Raw genomic sequence first — 22,220 nt, forward strand, 5'->3', positions numbered from 1 at the left:
AAGGATCCACCACAATTATCAATTTTCCATTTTGTGGCTTCCTCAACAAAACCCTTTCACCAACCTCGGTACAAAATCTAAACTTCTCATGTAGTCAACCCTTTCATCAAAACGTAAAAATTAAGACATAGTTGAATGCTCTTACACGAATGTCTGCATTATCTTAATTTAGACAGATCAATTGACCAAACCCCAGGACAATAAGCTAGAATTTGACCAATAAAAATGTCATCACCTAAGCATTTGAGCATTAATCTATTCCATTTCAATCATAATACAACAACATTAAGGTTGACTACAAGCAAACAGAACACTACTCAGAAAACCAGAACTTAATTAAGCCATTTATCATGTTAATTAACAGAAAACAAGAACCAGATATCTAATCACACAAAGAAACATCTGCCAATTGCTAACTTAACCAACCAAAACAATCTTCTAACCAGTGCAAAACTTCTACAAAATCCTGCAACCGCAGAGTCCACTGGAAGCTCAATTCAGTGAAAATAAATTCCATCGGTAAACATGACCACCAAATTTTGCTCTCGAATCTTCTTCCACAAGAGAATCAGACCCCACCAAATACACCATTGACTTAAGAAAATTTCTTGCAACCTTCATCAATTTGAACAAACCCATGATCTAAACCAAACCACACCACGTTAGAATAGATTTCAAACATGTTTTATTCAAAATGCTCCAAACTCAGTTTGAAAAGTAACCTAAGTTTCATAACCTATTTAGCTATTTTCAAAACTACATATACACACACTTATATTTTACATTACACCAAGTTCCCTTTAATGCAAAACCAAGTTCCTACTACATCCTCAGTTTGCAAAATGAAAACAATTCCAAAATTAAGTTTGCCAACTTTATCCCAAACCTATAAAATGCAGCCTAACCAGATCGTACATCATCCAAGTAAACTATAACCCAAACACTTCTCATTTGGGTCCCATTGAAATAAATTCCTCACAACACTAATAATCAAACACAAGGCAGACAAAATAAACTGTCAGTAAATATTTCTTTCTTTCTTTTGTTTTGAAAACATGTAAAGAGAGAAAACACAATAAAATATTTCTCCCCAGTCCCTACTTGCTCACCCCATCACCGATTCAAGCGAACACATTAAAAAGGAACCATTTCATATAAAACACAAATGACAAATTTTTATGGTTTCAGTGAGTGAAGGCATAGATAGCAGTGGAGATATAAAGCACGAGAGCTGAAGAGACCAAGACGACCATGGCGGTGACGGCGTGCACGGCGGCTTTGCTACCGCAGGAGAGCACACCGAGGCGGATCTGGATGACGTTGACCATTGACAACACCAGGAAGAGGCAGCCCATGACGGACCCAATGGCGGAGCCCAGCATGCCCAGCCTCAGGGCCTTCAGGTTGATGTGGGCCCGGAAGGCCTCGTCTGTGTCCTTGCTGTTGAGCAAGTTGAGCGCCAGCTTGAGCCCCTGCGCCACCAGCGAGGACCAAAGGAAGAAGCTAAACGACACCACTTCGAAGACGAGGAGCTTCTTGGCCATGTCGGTGCCGGCGTCGCACGCCGAACGGCTCTCCAGGCTGCGCTGCCCCGGCGTGGTGAGGGAGAGCCCCACAAACACGGCGATCGTGAAGAGGGAGTTCACGTTGACCAAGCCGTCCAAGGCGGTGACATGGACGCTCGTGGTGGAGGAGGAGAAAGAAGAAGACACCCTTCTGGTCATTCCATCATTCGGGTAAAACTCCTTTGGGTACTGCTCTGATCTGCGTTAATCAAATCGAAGGAAAAAAAGAAGAGATTCAAAAAGATCAAATTTTTTGGATTAGAAATTGAAGCGATTAAGAAAATAATTTGGCGGTGAGTAAAATGTGCGTGGAGAGAAAGAAGAGAGAGATACTCGTCCATTGGGAATCAATGCCGGTGGAGAAAGAGGTGGCTTGGGTTTTAGGGTTAACGGAAATTGTTTGCTTAGCGAAGAGGGAGATGCTTTGGTTTTCAGTGCCTGGTTGGATGGATGGCTTCTTAGCTTTGTTTTGCTTTGCTTTTGGGGTGCTTTGAAAAGGAAAGGTATATGCAAGAAATTTGAAAAAGAAATGAGACCGCATTTAAAAGAAACACGTCAAATTAAGGAGTCTTCTTCATTTCTAATCTTTACAAAAAAGTTGCCAAAAAGATATGGGAGGAAGGTATGTATGTGTACCCCAATTTCTATTACTTCAAAATAACGCAGTCTTAAGAATTCATAATTTTATAAAATATAATACTATAAAATTAAAATAATAGAGTTTTAGAATATATATATATATATATATATATAAAATCTTAGGAAAATAACATTAAAGAAATATATATAATTTTTTTAGACTAATAATGAAATAATATATATATATATAAATTATTTTTAAGGCAAAAATTATATAGTTGTTTTATAACAGAGAGAATTTATTTTATTTATTAAAATATAAATTTTTCTAGTTAAGAATATAACACAAAATAGTTGTCAACCATATACCCTTTTATACAATAAGATAGATTTATAACCATTAATAATATATGCTTCTTACATTTTTTTTAAGAAAATTTACTCATAAATTATTATTTTTACAATTTTACTTTTAAAAGTATTCTTTTTAGAACTTTATCCTTGAAATTGTATTTTGAATTCTTAAAATAAAAGATAAATAAAAGTTTATTATTTTCACAAGTAACTGTAGAAATTAAACCTGTATTTCATCTAGAATTATGTATGTATATTTGTATTAAGAAATTAAAAAACAAAATATTTTCCAGTAGTTTAATAAATAATTTTGTTAGACAAATAAGAAAATTATAAATAACTTTTTTATATATTTTATTTTTATTTTACTTTATATGTTTTTAAAAAATTGTATTGCAATAATAGTTAAATATTCTTTAATTATATTAAGATTAAAATACTCCATTTTACTAAAATCTCAATTTGGTCTTCATACTTTTATTAGTCTCAAGTAGGTTCACATTTTTGTAAATGAGTAACAATTAGGTCATTTTCGTTAGTATGGAACTAATACAGCGAAGTAGATGTCACGTGTAAGCTTCTCGTTTTTTATTTTTTAATTTTTTTAAATTTTTTTAAAAAAATATTGATGCCACATGTCATGTCTATAGTGTGTCACGTGTCAATCTAATATAGTGACACATGTATTGTATGAATCTCAATTTGGTCCTCATATTTGTTAATTTGATTTGATTTTTCTCCCAATTTTTTTTTTAATTTTCAATTTCATGTGCTTGATCAAATTTAATTTTTATATAGATGTTATGATGATACTTTTATTAAAATTGATATTTCTATTATATATTTTTAACAATATTAAGTTTATTTAAATTTATATTTTACATTAAACTTTATTTAAATTTTCTTTTAAAATTATAAATATATAGATTAATAAATTTATATTCAAAATATTTGTATAATATTATATATCAACAACTTCTATACAAATCTTAGAGTTGGCTTAAAAATAACAATTTTATAAATTCAAATGTGAAATTTTAAAATAATTTTATAACAAATAAAAATAATAACATTATATAAAAGTTAAATTTGGTCTAAATTTGGAGCGCATTAAATTGAATCAAGGATGTCAATATGTTTTAATCATTGTCGCATTTAATCACTGTCGCATTTAATTGAATTTGTTGATTGGCATTGTGAATCTGTCACCCCCCATGTGTTATAATGTTGTGTTTGTTTGGAAATTGAAGCTTTGAACAAGGACATTGGTGTTTTCGTGACTGTTTAATCGAAATTGCAATTACGTTTTGTTGTTGTGTTGAAATTTTGAATTTGTCTGCCAACCCCCTCCCCCCTCCCCCCCCTTGTGTTATTGTGTTGTATTTGAATCTGGAAATTGAAGCTTTAAACGAGAACATTGGTTGTTGGGAGACAACAAGGTTCACTTTCATATACTGCATTTTATCCGTTTTAATTTGGTGGGATACGACCTCTATCACAGGTAGTAGGAGTCTTATAACATTTAAGGTTGACTTTTATAATGTGGAAAAATACTAGCTCAAGTGGTTGAAAGTACTTAGGTATGTTGGGAGGACTTGGGTTCAAGTCATGTGTAGGTTAATTGTGTGTTATTTTATTGTTTATTATTTTTAATAAAAATATGCTTGATCATGATGAGTGATAATATAATCCTAGATTTATAGGAATTATCACGAGATATGAATTGGTTGAATTGGTGTGCACTTGTCTTGGTGTGTTCAAATCTTGCTAAACAAGAATTAAGTTTTCTTTTTGCCAAAATTCTTTTTGGCATGAATGTGAAAGGCCAGAAATCCTAGCTAGCAGAGGGACAGCTAAGAGGACTGGAATTATTGATCAAGAAGAAGTTTTGGAATTCTCAAGTTTAAGCAAGAAAACTAGGTAAGGGGAGCTTCTCTTTTATGTATTATTCGTGCGTGAATTAATGTGCCTTGCCATGAACTTACATGAAATTCCACCTATTTACGCTGTTTTTCGTAAGTTTCTGGGTTTTTGCCCAGAAATCGCTTAGCAGTAATTAGGGATGTCAACAGGGCGGGTAGGGTACAAGTAGTAGCTCCCCCGTACCCTACCCGCTGGATAAATATCTGCCTCGTACTCGTACCCATATCCGTCGAGTATTCGTTATGCGAGTACCTATCTATTTTATTCATATCCGCGTGTATCCACGGGTACCCGCAGGTATTTGCAAAATTATTTAAAAAATAAATATTTAATCATAAATTTAAATAAATTAAAATAAAATACATTACTGTCATAAATTTTAAATAAAGTTCAAATAAACTCAAGTTGATACAAGTCCAAATAATTGTAAAAGTAAATATAAAATGACGTTGAACACGATGAAAATTCTTTAATCAGTATTTTGATTAACAAACTCACTCTCTCTCGAATTGATTTCTGAAAAATAAACAAATAATAAACCTCAATTGTCACGTGCCAAGTATTCTTATTTTAATTCTATCATTTGACAACAAGCATACCATAAACGTCATTGTCTATATAAGGTTTGATGTATATGGCCAATTTCAAATAAAGGAAAGAGAAGAATGTCAAGGGGTGTAAGTTTAGCGGGTACGGGTATCCACGGGTACGAATACTATGATACTCGTACTCGCTCTGTTAACATGCGGGTATCAAAAATACCCGTACCCGTGGGTAGCGAGTATCCATTTTTAATATCCATTTTCTACCCATTATGGGTTTTATCTACGGATACCCGCGAGTACAGATTATTTTGACATCCCTAGCAGTAATGAATGAGCCGCTAGGCGATGCATCCTTTTGACCCACTTTTTTGGGTTTTGCTCTGAATCGCCTGATGGTGAGATAAATCCGCCAGGTGACGCATGGTGGTTGCTTCTGTTTTGACGGTGTTTTGTGGATGTTATGCGATTGTGACCATTTTGTCAGGTTTCTGTGTCGTGTGCACGTGTAAGACTATGCTAGTGTTCTTATTATGATGCTTGGGGATCAAATTTGGAAATGCAAGCATGAAGATTTTCTATAAGACGCGAGAAATTTAAATAATTAAATAAATAATTATTTAATAAATGCAGATAGTGGGAACCTTTATGGCATTTAATGCTGGGGTTTATGATGCGTAATAGTACTAGATCAAGTGGTTGAGAATACTTAGTTATGTAAGAGGATTTAGGTTCGAGTTTTGTGTATGTTATTTGTATGTTATTTTAATAATTTATTATTTTTAATAATATGCTTGATCATGATGAGTGCTTATAAATTCCTAGATGTATATGAATTATCATGAAACATAAATTGGTTGAATGGTTGTGCATTGACTTGATAATGGGGTGGTTGTGTGTTCGAACCTTAACTTTAGTGAAATAAGGTTCGTTTTTCCTAAAATTATTTTTGGCATGGATGGGAAGGGTCAGAAACCCTAGCCATCTTGAGGAGCGGATGGAAGGGTTAGGAAACTACCTGTTAATGGCCTTTGAATGTTCATCAATTAAAATTCTATTAATTTTCGTTTTCCCATCATCACTCCTAATTATAGGGTTGTTTTTGCAAGGGGAGGGAAGGAATATGAGTTTGATCAATTGTGGTGCAATAGGACTCTAACATTTTTCATTTGAGCAAGGAGAATCAGGTTAGGGGAGTTGCACTAATTGTTTTAAATTTATTATAATGTTTCTATATGGCTTGATGTATGTGGGGTGCCTTTTTCATTCATTTTCGTGCAGTGTTTTCAAGTTTATGGAAATTTTCCAAAAACCGCCTGACAAGGTGAGTTTTTGAGACTGTAAACTTGTGGGAACTGGAGGAGAGTATTCTTCACACAAAGAGGCTGAACCAAGGACACATGGGGTCATTTCTGCAAGGGGAGGGAAGAAATATAAGTTTGATCAATTGTGGTGCAAGAGGACTCTAGCAGTTTTCATTTGAGCAAGGAGAACTAGGATAGGAGAGTTGTGTTGAATGTTTTAAAATTATTCTATTGTTTCTATATGGCTTGATGTATGCGGGGTGCCTTTTTCATTCATTTTCGTGCAGTGTTTTCAAGTTTATGGAAATTTTTCAAAAACCGCATGGCGAATTTGAATACCTGCCAGGCGATGCATGAGAGCTAGACCCATTTATGGGTTTTTTGTGATGAACCGCTTGACAGTAAGGGTAACTCTGCCAAGCGACACGAACATTGTGCAATTACGCTATTTTTCGTATTTTTCATGCAGCAGGGACCGCAGAGCGGTGGTTTCCTACCACCAAGCGCTAGGTCTCTGGTCTTATTTCGTTGGGCAGTAGGATCTTGTTGTTGGGCGACTACATTTTTCTAGTCTGCGCAGTTTTCGTAAAATTGCGTTTCCTGATTTGTTAACCGCCTAATTTAGGTGAAATTTTGACAGATGATTCATAACATGTTGTTATTCACTTTGAATGGTGGAGAATTAAATTAGAGATCTGCAACTGGAGATATACGTCACTCATGATTGATTGTTTGAATTCCCTAAGAGTATGATTATTAATGGATGATTAAGTGTGCTTAAGTGCTGGTATGGCCTTGATTGGTGAATGTATATATATAAATATATAGATGTGTGATTGATGAGTATGTTTTAGGTAGTGCTTGCTGAGCCATGTTGAATATATAAATCTATACATGTTAACCCGAATGTATGATGTTGTAAGTGTGTGAAAAAGGCCATTATTGATGATATCACTACGACTGAGTGTTGCATGATCATGACAAGTTTTAGGCAAGTATGGGAACATGATAATATACTTTAAATGTAATGGAATTGGAGGGGCATGCGATAGGAGTACTAAGGAAGTCCCTGGAGCGTGTGGCACTTGGCGATGAGGAGTGAACCGCTATGCGATAACCATTAAGATAGTGGCTCTATTTGTGTCTGACGCTTGACGGCGAAAGGGCTCCACCAAGCGGTGTGCGCTAGAATGTCGTTTGGCAGTGCTTAGGTAGCGCCAAGCGATAGCGTAGAGAGTAGTGTGTTCTATTGGATTGTGTTTTGGGTGTTTGTGATGTTGGGCTTGGACCAGGACATGATTAACTATGTCATGAGCGGGTAGGTTCATGGTTGGTGGTGAACATGTGATAATATGAGCGGGGAGGTTCATATTATGATGCTCTCGTGTGATCATACGAGCGGGGAGGTTAGTATGTTCCATGCTCACACTTGAGGGTTGTTACGAGTGAGGAGGTTCGTAGTTGTTGGATTACGTGTCTTAGACTATGGGCAGGGAGGTCCGTAGAGTTGGACTACAAGCGGAGAGGTTCGTAAAGGCAGGACCACGAGCGGACAGGTTCGTGGAAGCATATATATCTTGGGTCCATGGTCAAGTACTCTTGTCGAGTTTTGTTGAGTAGGTAAGGGTTGTTACTTGTATTTCTTAGAGAAAGCAACGCTCTTACCTGGTTTTGATGAACAAGTAAGGGTTATGCTCTTACCGGGTTTTGGTGAACAGACAAGGGTTGTTGCTTGTGGGTCTTAGAGAAAGCAGCGCTCTTACCGGGTTTTGGTGAGCAGGTAAGGGTTGTGCTCTTGCTGGATTTTGGTGACCAAGCAAGGGTGGTTGCTTATAAGTCCTAAGGAAAGTAATGCTCTTACCGAGTTTTGGTGAACAGGTAAGGGTTGTGGCTTGTTCTCCACACGAGGTGTTGATGCACAAGGGGAGAAATTCTTTCCAAGAAGCGTTGGTACGCAGGAAAGGAAATTGGTTGGTTATGAGAGTATGATATACATGTGTGTGCATATATTTGAATTGTATATAATTTGATATTGTTAGCTCACCCTATCTGCTTGTGTTTCGCGATGATTGTGTAACACGTTACACGGAAGTAGATGATGTTGCGGGTGGTGTTGGTGAGGCATAGAGCTGGAGCGGGAACGCTTGGAGATTTGATTTTATTGTTTTCTTGATTTACTTTTTAACTCAGATTTTAATTTCCCGCATTTTGGGAAAGACATTTAAATAAATGTGACTTTATGATTTCTTTTATTTTATATTAGTTAAAATTAGTAATATCCGACCGGGATGTTACATTTTCTATTAGGGTTGGAGAAATAATCTAAAAATTTGGGAATAGGGTTAATAACGAGATAATTGTAATGGTATAATAGTATGGATTTTTTTCTTATAGGTGGGATTGGAAATTTGTGTAATTCTGGATTTTTGGAACCACTGGATTGAGTTTAGGGGAAAATTGGTATTCTCGCAAGTGTTGAAAAACCTGGGTTTACCCAGGTGCGGATGCACCGCCTAGCGGCACCATGTTGGCCGCTAGGCGACAATAGTGAATAGTTGTTGTAACATGAATTTAATTTAGGTGGCTAACAGTGAGGTTTTGGGAGTGGAATTGGAATGGAATTATGAATGTTATAATGAGATAGAAGCTGAAATAGGGTAAATTATGAACAAGTCAATGGATGGAATAGAATGATGTGCTTATATTAAATGGATATAGTGATAAGCCTGAGCATTCTTTGATGATCTAATAATCTAGAGATAGGGAGGTAAAGTAGCAAAATTGAATTGGAAAGGTTGAGAATTTTGGGTCCTTTGTGCGTGGAATTTTATGGTTTTGGTTATATAGAGTAAAGGTTTGAGAATAGGCTAATAGTGGTAAAATAAGATATTGAAACTTACTGGATTATTTAATATAGTTGCAAATAAGAGTTGTCTAAGTTATAAGTGGCATATGGCCTATGTGTGCATTGATTTTAATTCCAACTTTGGGTTTGAGTTAGATGAATGGAATTATGTGTGTGAATATAACTAACTGAATCAACTGTACTTGGCAGTGCACCTGGAGTCAAGCACTGATATATAGGTATAAGTTAGTGTTTTTGAATGAAATTGGAATAAATTATAACATGTTATAGAATGCTAAACCAATAGTTGGCACACTACTGATATAATGCTTGGCGTAGGCGAAGTCGTCAGGCGAAAGGGGTACCAAGAGCATCCCTAGGTCGTGTGGCGCCTGACGGTGAGTGGCAAACTGCTAGGCGATAGAGGGTAAAACAGTGGGGATGTTTTGGGCTTGGCGCCTGGTGGTGGAAAATTTTCACCAAGCAGTCTGCACAGGAGTATCGCCTAGCAACACTTAGGCAACACCAGGCGATAGTGCTAAGCCAATGACTTTTTCTTGCTTGCATTTATTATGATGTGATTTGAGATGTAAGACCCGGGAAAATTAAATAAATTAATAAGTATTTATTTAATAAATGCGACAGCGGGAATCCCTAAGTTATTTAATGTGGAGAGAGAAGACAAGGAACAACGGTAGCTTAAGTGGTAGAGCATGTTGATGGTGTGGGGAGGACCTGGGTTTGAGTCTTGTGAATGCCATTTTGTGGATTATTTTTATTATTTAATTATTTTGCATACAAACATGGTTGTGGGATAAGAGGTTATAAGGCATGGTGTGCATGAAATTTCAAGAAACATGAATTGGCTTGATGGTGGTGCATTGACTTGACGTTGACATAGTTGTGGGTTTGAACCTTGGTAGATATGGATTAAGTTTTCTTTTTGCTAAAATTATTTTTGGCATGAATGAGAGGATCAGAAAACCCTAGCCATCTTGAGGAGCATATGGAAGAACTAGAAAACCATCTCATAATGGTTGTTGGGGAAATTAAGAGGGATAAAGTGTGTTTTGGAGGATGCTTTTGGTGAGTATTGAGAGGAGAATAATTGTAGAGCAACAATTGTGTTTAGCGAGTGAGAGGGAGAGCTGAATTGAGGAAGAGCAAAGGAAGCCATTGGTGATCAAGGAAGAAACTCTAAAATCATCAAGTTTGAGCAAGGAGTACCAGGTTAGGAGAGCTGTCATTTCCTGTTTTAATGATATTATATGCAATTGTGTTATATATTGATGGATGAAAGCTTTCTCTTGAATCAAATTCTTGTATCGTTTAACTTCTTGATGTTTGTCGTATGTGGTTTTAGATAGAGTATGTGTGTGTTTGTGGTTTCCGTTGTATTGAGTTCTCTTTGTGACCCAATCATTGCTATGATTATCATGATTCTTCTTTTTTGCTTGACGAGATGTTTAAAGTTTTTCTTCTAAATACAACACACTTAATATTATTCTTATTATTAATTTTATTTTATTTTACCATTATTATTACTATTACTATCCTTATTATTATTTTATTATTAATATTATTAATATTATTTATATTATTTTACTATTATTATTATAATTACTATCATTTTTATTTTTTTAATTTTAATTTTTATTATTCTTATTTTGATTATTATTATTTTGACTATTATTATTAATTTCATTTTATTTTATTTTATAACTATATTTATTAGTATTATTATTTTATTTTATTTTACTATTATTTTATTATATTATTTTTATTTTTATTATTTTGTTTTATTGATTATTTTATTATTATTAATATTATTGTTTTATTATTACTTCAATTTATTTTATTAATATTTTTATTTTCACTATTATTTTTATTTTTAAAATTGCTTTTTATTATTATTATTATTATTATAATTATTAATTACATTATTATTATTATAATTATTATTTTTTATTATTATTATTTGTATTACTATTTTTATTTTTTATTTTTATTATTACTATTATTCTCATTTTATTTTATTTTATAATCATCTTTATTATTATTATTATTATTATTTTAATTATTTTATTTTACGATTATTTTACTATTATTGTTATTATTATCATTGTTTTATTTTATTGATGATTTTATTATCATTATTATTGTTTAATTTTATTATTATTATTATTTTATTTTATTAATATTACTATTTTATTATTATTGTTTCATTTCATTTTATTATTATTTTCATTATTATTATTTTTATTTTTAAAATTTTGTTTTATTACTATTATAATAATAATAATAATTATTATTATTATTATTATTTTTATTATTATTATGTTATTATTTTATTATTATTATTATTATTATTTTCATTTTATTTTATTTTATTTTATAATTATTTTTATCTTTATTATTATTATTATTATTATTATTATTTTATTTTACTATTATTTTACTATTATTTTTATTATTATTATTGTTTTATTTTATTTATGATTTTATTATCATTATAATTTATTACTACTGTTTTATTTTATTTTTACTATTTTATCTTATTAGTATTATTGTTTTACTATTATTGTTTCATTTTATTTCATTATTATTTTCATTATTATTTTTTTATTTGTATTGTTTCCTTTTATTGTTATTATTATTATTATTATCATTATTGTTATTGTTGTTGGTTTTTTATTATTATCATTATTATTGTTTTATTGTCCGTGCGATATTTTGGGACAATGGTTATGTATTCTTTCTGCTTTTGTATATTGTTTGGTTGTTCAGGATTGTGTTGGACTATGATCCAGTCATGTGATTATGACTGGATAAGCATATTTCATGTTATGGATTGTATATATAGTGCTTGGGGTTCTTTGGAACTTGCTTCAAAGTGCCAAAAACCAGTAGCAATGACGCTACTGGTGTGGCACCTAGCGGCTTGGGATGTGCTGCCTAGCGGCTTGGGGTGTGTTGCCAGATGATAAGGGAAAACCAGAGAAGCTTGGAACACATGACGCTTGGCAGAAAATGTGATCCCGCAAGGCGGAAAAGATTTGGTAGAGGCTATGGAAAGCGTATAGCGCCTAGTGGCGTGAGGTGTCTGCTAGGCGGTCTGGATCCAAGTTCCGCCTAGCGATGCAAGAGGTGCGCCATGCGATTTTGGGTGCAAAGTTGGATCGCGAGGAGGATTTTTGCACTACTTTGGATAGAGGTCATGAGGCGATGCTTTGCTGGGGGCCCAGTTATGAGTGGCACTTGTATTGGGATAACATGTGGCCACTATAGGTTGTAGCCTGGTGGTTTTGGAAGTCCAGTGGAGTGTGCGAGATCGTGGCTCGTATGGCGAGGTTCTAGAAGATTGCCTTCTTCAATGTAACTAATTGAGTTTGGTAGTCTGGGGACAACTACGAACTGCGGTTCATTTTGGGGTACTCCACTTGGTGTCGCGGATTGTGGTCGTGGCAATTTATTCCCGCGCGTGGACTATTAGGTGGTGGCCTGTAGTCAGAGGGCCGAGTTGACACTCGTGCAATAAAGATCGATCAGTGTACTCATCAAAGGGTGTAGAATCAAGATGCGTCCACCATAAGGTTTGGGAGTTGAGGATTGAGGATTGGGGTGCTAAATTACTTATGTTGTATTTATATTTCTTGTATTTGAGCTCACCCTATTTATGTGTTTGGCGGTGATCATGTAACTTGTTACATGGGAGCAATGTGGATGCAGGTGAGCACGTGGATGCTTAGATTCGGAGTGGGGCCAGCTGTGGGAGTTTTTACTAGTTTTCTTCATGAACTATTTTGTAATGAATATTATGAACAATTAATCTTTGTAGTAATTAAATGTCGTATGGATTTTATAATTGGCGAGTTGAAATAAAGTTTTAAATTTTCCTGTGTTTGGGAAAAAGGAATTATCATAAATGCGAGTTTATACTTATGTCCCTATTTTAATTATTTAAATTAGTAATATCCGGCTGGGATGTTACATGAGACTTGGACCATGAGATGCTAATTGTGTCATTAGCGGGTAGGTTCAAGGTTGTTGGTGAACACGTGATATTATAAGCGGGAAGGTTAATATTATGATGCTCTTGTGTGGGGATACGAGAGAGGAGGTTCGTATGTTCCATGCTCACACTTGAGAGCTGCTACGAGTGGGGAGGTTCGTAGCTGTTGGGTCACGTCTGTTGGACTATGGGCGGGGAGGTCTGTAGAGTTGCATTACGAGCGGGGAGGTTCATAGAGGCAGGACCACGAGCGGGCAGGTTCGTGGAAGCATCTTATATCCTGGGTCCATGATCAATTATTTGTGTGACTTGCAGGTTGGAAAATCTTGGGGTATTAAGGTTCTTGGACAAGAGTTAATTAGACTAAAGTAGTTTGGGTCATTATTCATTTTATCAAATTATATGTTATTTGTTTATCAAATTATATGTTATTTGTTTATCAAATTATATGTTATTTGTTTATGATCGTGTGAATTGTCACACGGGAGCAAATGATATTCTAGGTAAGGCTGGTGATTCATAGGGACAAAGAGAGGGCTAGTAGGGGATCCAAATACTCCACAACAAAATGGGGGTTGCAAAATGAAAGAACTGTCATATATTGAAGTTGGTCCGAGTTGCATTGATTAAAGCTCACATGCTAGCAATATATTGGGGAAAATCTCTCGCATATACAATATACTTTATGAACCTAACACTGACTACGTCTCTTGATTATAAAGCACCTCTTCAATCACTTAAAAATGCAGTAGCAAGTCCAAAATTTGTTGATTAATATAAACACTTTTGTTGTAAGTTGTCTCTTAAAGACGGAAAGTGTTTGTTCCTTGACTATGTTGATTACCAAAATGGAAATTAGTGCTACAATCCACACACAAAGCAAATATTTACTATTATAATGTAGTTTTTTTTTAGATCTATCTATATTTTATCCTTAAGTTTTAAATTAAGGGAGAATTATGATGAAATTCAAACTTTTGTTCCAAAAAAAAGTCTATAATGAGTTCAAATTGGAAAAAGGAAATAAAAAAGTTATACGAGGAGATGACAACAATGTAATGATAAAAACCACATAATGAGAATGAATTTGAGCATATGAAGATCAAAGGTTTGTCCACTAATGCTATTAAATGAATTTTAAGATATATAAAAGCTACTCTTGGAAATGGAGTTCAGTTTAAGAAGAACTCCAACTACGAGACATAATAGGAAGACACTCTTGATGATAGAAGATCAAAGTATGTATATTGTACTATACCTAGGCGGACCAAGGCAAGTATACGACTAAGGTCGCCTAAGCATAGTCCTGGTAATAAAATCAACAAGTTGATAACCAATCAAGCATAACATAATGGCAAAGGACGGTACATAATGAGTCAATGACCTCGAGCTTAGAACGACACACACAAGGCCCCTAGTGCCAGCAAACATTAACACAGGGCTTGGGCCAAGCCCAGACCCATCTAGAATCCAAAGTATTGGCCCAACCCATAAAGGTGGCAGCCATAATTAATGACTCTATAAATACACATGGACTCCAGCAATTAAGAGGTACATTCTCATTAATTTCCTAATTTGAGATTTGACTTTGAGAAGAATTTTTTGCTGACTTGATCGTCGAAGCCCTCTCCGCAAGTAACCCCCTTAGGGTCCAAACCGTATACACTAACAGATGACGTGTAGAAGTCAAGAAGGAGCCAGCTTGAGAGGTCAAGGATTGAGGTAAGGCATTATTTGTGTCCCCTAATATCTCCCATTTGTTCTCCACAGGAACAATTGGCGCCTATCGTGGGACACGAAGCGATACCTTACCAAGCAATCTGAACACTATCGAGGATGGTCTCCACCCACAATAGAGCTGGAATAGTGAAGCACCCTAAAGCAGGCCCTTCTATGCATGCAAACATCACCCCAGACTTGGTCTTCATCCTTAAAGGCCAAACCAAGATGCAACAAGAGCTTGCCGACCTGAAAAAGCGCAGTGCTGATGAGATGGAAGCGCTTAGGCAGGAGAACTCCAAGCTGAGGAGGAGATTGAGGCTGACCCTACCTAGAAAGGAAAAGGCAAGGAACCGTCAGAAGCCCCCAGGTCCTATGCCTACCAACTTAACGAGGAGGAAAGGGAATATAACCCCACCTTGCATACTTTCACCACCACTCAACAAACACCTATCATCTCTACTCACCACACAAACATCCATCATCCAACTACCATCCCCAGACACCCCACAACAACTAACCTTGCTGCCACCTTTCCCACCACCCATATCACTCCTCGTCACTTCACCACTACTTTTCCTACCATCATTTGTCATACCACACCACCACACCCGTTACCACCACAACCACCTAAACATCGCCATCCCTTCATTGGCATCATCACCAACACACCTATCCCCACCCAATGGGAACTGTAACATCCCTACCGGATATTACGGGTGTAAATAATAAAATAAAGGCTTAAATATACATTCGGTCCCTATTTTTGTTGATTTTATTTAATTTGGTTCCTATTTTCGTTTTATGTTCAATTAGGTCCTCATTTTCGTCAAATTGTGGTCAATTTTGTACTTTTCACTAACGATGTTTAAATAGTTAACGTTTTTTAACAATGCATGCCACGTGTCAACTCCTGGTTTTTTTGATTTTTTTTAATTTTTTTAATTTTTTTAATTTTTTAAAAATTTTTAATTTCAAAAGAAGTGTCCACGTGTCAAGTCACAATTGTGCCACGTGTCAATACTAGTGCCACATGTCAATACTACGTGTCAGTTTGTAGTTGTATTATTTATTTTTGTTTAATTTAGTCTCGATATTTGTTATTTTTGTTCAATTTAGTCTCTATATTCGTTATTTTTGTTTAATTTAGTCCCAAATTTTGTTAAAATAAAATCATTTAATTTTTAAAATTGACATTATTATTAGTTATTTTTTAAATTTAATTATAATTTATAATATTTAATTATTAATTGAATATAATTCTTAGATTCAATTGTTAAATAGAATATAATTATTTAAATATTATTAAAATATAATTATTAAAATTTTAAAAATATATATTAACATTTGTAAAATTCACATTTAAATTTAAAATATTTAATATTTTTATCGCATTTTAGATATTAAAATCTAAAATATTTTATATATAAATGTTAATTTTACAAATATTAGTTAATTTTTCTAAAATATTTTGAATATTTAAAATATTTTTATATATCAATTTTAAAAATATTTTAGAATATAAATATTAGAAAAAAAAGTAATAATTATATTCTTATAATATTTTAAATAATTATATTCTATTTAGTAATTAAATATAAGAATTTATTCAATTTATAATTAAATTTAATAATTTATAATTGAATTTAAAAAATAATAAATTCAAAGGTCAATTTTAGAAAAGATATTAATATAATTTGTATAAAAGATATTAAATTTAGTATCAATCTGAAAGGGACAAAATTGATTTATTTGAACAAAAATTGGGAATAAATTGAACAAAAATAACGAATATAGGTACTAAATTGAACAAAAAAAATAATACTATCACAAACTGACACGTGGCACTAGCATTGACACGCGACACAACTATGACTTGACACGTGGACCATTTTTTTGAAATTAAAAAAATTTAAAATTTTTTTAAAAAAATTAAAAAAAATATAAAAAAACAGGAGCTGACACGTGGCATGTACTGTTCAAAAACGTTAAATATTTAAACACCGTTAGTGAAAATGACCAAATTGACTATAATTTGACGAAAATGAGGACCTAATTGAACATAAAACGAAAATAGGGACCAAATTAAATAAAAAAAATAGGGACCAAATGTATATTTAAGCCTAAAATAAAATCAGAACATAAAATCTCATTAATTATAAATCCATTTCCCAAAAACGCAGGAAATTTCAAACTTTATTCGATCATAAAATAACTGAGTCCAAACTTACAAAGCTTAAATACAATATCCAAATTTAATAATGTAAATTATTACTACTGTTCCAAAACATAATCAAAACTCTGATTAAAAATCTGAATCCCAGTCTAGCTCTGCTCCGGCTCTAAGCCTCACCAGATCCACCTGCAACATCATCTGCTCCCGTGTACCGCGTACATGATCATCGCCAACCACAAGCAGATAAGGTGAGCTAACAAAATAAATAAATAAATAAATAAATAAATATATATATATATATATATATATATATATATATATATATATATATATATATATATATATATATATATATGGCACAATTATATATATATATCACACAATCACACCAAAGGAATTCGTTCCTTTGATTCCATACCACATGGCCATAACCATGTTAATCATGTTCTACGTCTTCTAGTGAGTACCTCAAGATGCCTTGTTGCCATACCTATCGGCCATAACCGATAAAGCACGTGTGGGAAACCATGCTACGGATCACACACCGTAACGCCAGGTGGAGTTTCCAAATACAGACATAGTTCGTAACGTCCCAAGACTACCAAACTCGTCAGCTAATTACTGAGGAGGGCAATCTATCTGGACCCATCCGTACTGGCCACAACCAACACATTCACATCGACAACATTCGCCAACCCGAGCTCAACTCAAGGGTTTCTAGTGTTCATCCGCCATCCCGAGCTCAACTCGAGGGATGCCATTCTGAGCCACACTCAAGAAATGCCACGTGCTTACCCCTATCCCGAGCTCAACTCAAGGGATACGTTCCGAGCCACAACTCACAGAACACCAGCAAGCCGACCTTTAAGGTATCGTAGAAGCCTTGTAGATCACACGCACAAAAACAAGCGACCACAATTGCTTTGCGGTATTGCCTGGCGCAGCCCTCTAAGCGCCAGGCGCATCAGGCTTCCAGGCCATTTGGCGGGGGACACGTACCGCCAGGCGCCACACGCCTGAAAAACCCTTTGCCTCTACACTATCGCCTAGCGAAATGTCCCTCTTCGCCAGGTGCCTCGCGACATACAAACCCCTTGAGGATTGGCTATCACTTGGCGGGTTGGATCCCGCCGCCAGGCGCCATACCAGTACAAAAACTTATACTGATTTTGCTGCACTCCATTCCACGGCTAACTTTCAATCACGTAATTACACTCTTCCAAAGTATCAATTCTTAGGGGTTATCTTATTACTAATATTCTTGCACCCATATTAGTCCTCAAATCATACTACACTAGGGAGTGAATTTAGTTAAGATTAATTTAACTCACCAATAATTCCTCTCATACAACACACACCACTTAAAATTAATACATTCCAATCCCTAGCAGTATTTCTAGATAATTTCTCACATGACACCACCACAGTCTTGTACCCCTGCATTGGTATTTAACATGCCATCTATTCTTCTATGCACACGTCGATCACTTTGCTTTAAGCCAACTTTCCAACTCGTTTAGTACACCTAGAATAACATATGCCAACTAATTTTTTATTATTTTATAACTCAGCCATCTTACTATTTACATGCAGATTTTCCAATCCTTTCTTTAGTTCTAATCTTATGTCCTTACTCACATTTCCTCTCTAACCCTCCAACTATGCCAATTCGATCGCTTTTCACTAATTTCTCGATACCACCTCATGCTAACAGTTACCCCAACATCCAACCCAAACCCAACACACCCAAAATTCCAAAACGCTCCTGGTACCACGCTGTCGCTTGGCGGTATGCTATAACCCGCTAGGCAGTATATCAGTCTTGGGAAAAATCCTAGGTTCTGTTGCACCTGTTAACAATTTCCTTCCCTCCATTTTTGTATTTATATGTCCAATCTCCTTTATTTTACTCGCAACACAATCACAGTGGTACAACAATCAATCCTAACTATATCCAACAAAGATTCCAATCCAAATTCACAATAATTGCACCCCAATCATGAAAATCCCCAATCTGTTAACCCTAATAATCATATCTAACTAATTCAGTTAATTCTCTCGCGTTGTAATGTAGTTTCAAAATTTCTTATCTCCCTATTACCAATTCATGGTTTGGACACCTTTTCCTTCGATCAAAACAACTCAGAACCCAGAAAACATAAGAATAAAGCCAACAGGGCTCGTGTCGCCTGGCGGTTTAGTCACCACCACCAGGCCCTTCATTAGGAAACCCAGAATTGGGTTGAACAACAAGCGTTGCTTGGCGGACCGTCTCGTGCCGCCAGGCAGTTCTATCTCTAGAACCCAAAGTCAGCATACAGACGTGAGTCACCTGGCGGAAATTGATTGCCTGCTAGGCGGTTTCTGGAAAATTTCTAGAAACATGAATTTGCACAGTTTTATCCCGATACATGCATCCAATTATTCAATTAATCATGCAATATTAACAACCCAAGTAAAAAGAACGAAGTCTAGCTCCCCTAACCTAGAATTTCTTTGCTTAGAGTTTGAACTACAAGTATTCCCTTGAGCACCACTTGTCCTCTTTTCGATTCCTTTCCCAATCAGCTCCTAAGCGTCACTCAAACTTACGTTTCCCTCTGAATTTTCTCTTCCTATTGTAGTACAAGGATAAACCAAGCAAACCCTCTTTCTCACCTCCAATTTGCCTTTTAATTAGGTTTGAGGATTAATTATCCAAAAATGAAAAAATAAGTTTAATGGTGACATTAATTGCTATTCAAGGTCACTTATGGACTGCTTTCCAGCCACCTCTTGGTTGTTCCTTGGCAAACTAGGGTTTCTATGCCCTTTCACCTTCATGCCAAACGCAAATTGGCAAAAAGGAAGTTTAATTTAGGTTCACCAAGGTTTGGACCCCTAACCAAGCCAATGTCAACTCAATGCACAACCACTCAACCAATTCATGTTTTGTGATGATTAATATAATTTTATGATTACATTGTCACTCAACATGATTAAGTATATTTTTAAAATAAAAATAAAAATAAATTATATACACACAATAGGCATACATAGGACTTGAACCTAAGTCCTCTTAACATAACCAAGTACTCTCAACCACTTGAGCTAATACTTTTCCACATCACATCAATCAATATTTAATGCCATAAAGGCTCCCACTACCCGCATTTATTAATTAATTAATTATTTAATTAATTAAATTTCATGAGTCTTACAGGAACCCTTCACACTGGACCGTTACACGGGAGAAACCGACCCCGACCAACATCTCAAAATATACATCACCCATGTGGCCCTATATACATCCGACGATGCCATTTTCTGTAAAGCTTTCCCCACCACCCTCAAAGGCCCAACCCTCAAATGGTTCACCACCCTTCCCCCATACTCCATCGACTGTTTGACACACTCTCCCACCTGTTTACCATACATTTTACCAGAAGTCGCCCATATCAGGCCACACCCTTATCTCTCCTCAACGTCAAACAAGAACGAGACGAGACGCTGCGCGCCTTCATCGATCATTTCAGCAAAGCCGCCCTATGAACACCCAACTTCACTCAAGAATACCCTCAAACCGGGTCTGTTCGCTAATAACGCATACCTCCACCCCTGACCTCCACGAACTTAAGCCGCGCAACACATACTATATCCGCATGAAAGAGATGCAGAACCTCCACACCAAGTTTTGCACTGACTACACCCCTTCAACCACTGCCCCAGACAAACCACTTCCACGACCTAACACTAGGCCCAGAGAGCCAAGACAACCACGATTCACCAGATATGCTCCGCTAAGCGTCCCTAGGTCGCGCCTTCTCGACGAAGCGCTCCATGCCGACCTCATCCCACCACCACGCAAAACCTCCAACCCCCCAATGCTGACATGACCAAGTACTGCCGCTACCACAGAAATAATGGCCACACCACCGACGAATGCAAAGCGCTCCAAGATAAAATCGAAGAATTGGTTCGCGCCATTCATTTCCGCTGCTTTGTCCGTAGAGAAGAACTTCCCCATACACGACAGTTCGATAACCGTCACCCCCCTCGCAGTACCTGTCACGATAATCGGCCAAATCCACCCAACCGCTCAGATCCACAACCTACCCGCACTAACGTCAACCCAGTTAATCCCCCCTACGCGACACTATCAACACCATCTCAGGGGGCTTCGCCAGTGACGGCTCCACCTCATCAGCTAGGAAAAAACACCTTCGTCACATCCAATCCATCAACTATATAACCCATTGTCACCACAAACGCCGAATGTCCCCCATCACCTTCACCGACGATGATTTCCATAGCGTCGATCACCAACAAGATGACCCCATGGTCGTCACCATTGAACTTGAGAACTACGCGGTTAAAAAGGTACTTATCGACCAAGGTAGTTCCGTCGAAATCCTTTACTAGACCACTTACCAAAAACTCCAACTTCCACCCACTACCATGGTTCCCTATGACGAACCTATCTATGGGTTCTTCGGAGAAAAGGTCTCAACTTGTGGATACATCGATCTTCACACTATTTTCTGAGAAGGATCTCAAACCAAAACCATCCCCATCCGCTTCCTTGTCGTAGACGCACCCACATCATATATCGTCCTCCTCAGCCGCCCATCCCTCAACAGTCTAGGAGTTGTCGTCTCCACACCACACCTCGCCATGAAATTCCCCTCCCCATCCGGTGACATCATTACCATCCTTGGCAACCAACGACTCGCACGAGAATGCTATATGGCAAGCCTACGCCCTCAACTACCAATTCTACAAACCAACAACATTGAACGACCACCCGGCTTAAGTATAGCTCTATCCGGCAAAGACCTGGATCCTAGAGTAGGACGCGACGCATGAATCAAACCAGTTGAATAAACTGTAAGTCTAGATCTCTCCAATGGCCGCACACTCAAATTAGGTACCGACCTCCAACAAGAACATCGTGATATCCTGGCACCCACTCTTATCACCAACGCCGACCTCTTATCGTGATAACGCTGTCGTTGACGCGTTCAAATTAATACTACTTATCTATAACAACTTCAGTATTGTTAAGAAAGTAGTCAACAAAATAGTAAGGGTAAAGTAACCCAAAGTCGTCTCCCAACGAACACAGAATTGATTTTTAACAAATTAGTTCTTATAAAACTATACAAAGCGGTTAGTCAAACAAAATAAAAAATATAGGGGATTCAGATAAACAAAGATAGAAA

General features: G+C 35.9%; 1 protein-coding gene across 1 annotated transcript; it reads right to left on the reverse strand.

The window, feature by feature from the left end:
* Positions 1 to 1,004: 1,004 nt before the first annotated feature.
* LOC114183230 (maternal effect embryo arrest protein) lies at positions 1,005 to 2,138 on the reverse strand. The gene is made up of 2 exons (XM_028070164.2): positions 1,899 to 2,138; positions 1,005 to 1,764 (listed from the first exon to the last, which is right to left on the reverse strand). The coding sequence occupies exons 1-2, from the start codon at positions 1,904 to 1,906 to the stop codon at positions 1,185 to 1,187; spliced, it is 588 nt and encodes a 195-aa protein (XP_027925965.2). The 5' UTR covers positions 1,907 to 2,138; the 3' UTR covers positions 1,005 to 1,184.
* Positions 2,139 to 22,220: the final 20,082 nt, after the last annotated feature.

This window comes from Vigna unguiculata, chromosome 5, assembly GCF_037176805.1.
Source record: "Vigna unguiculata cultivar grain cowpea cultivar isolate G323 ecotype 2 chromosome 5, ASM3717680v1, whole genome shotgun sequence".
NCBI classification, from domain to species: Eukaryota; Viridiplantae; Streptophyta; class Magnoliopsida; order Fabales; family Fabaceae; genus Vigna; species Vigna unguiculata.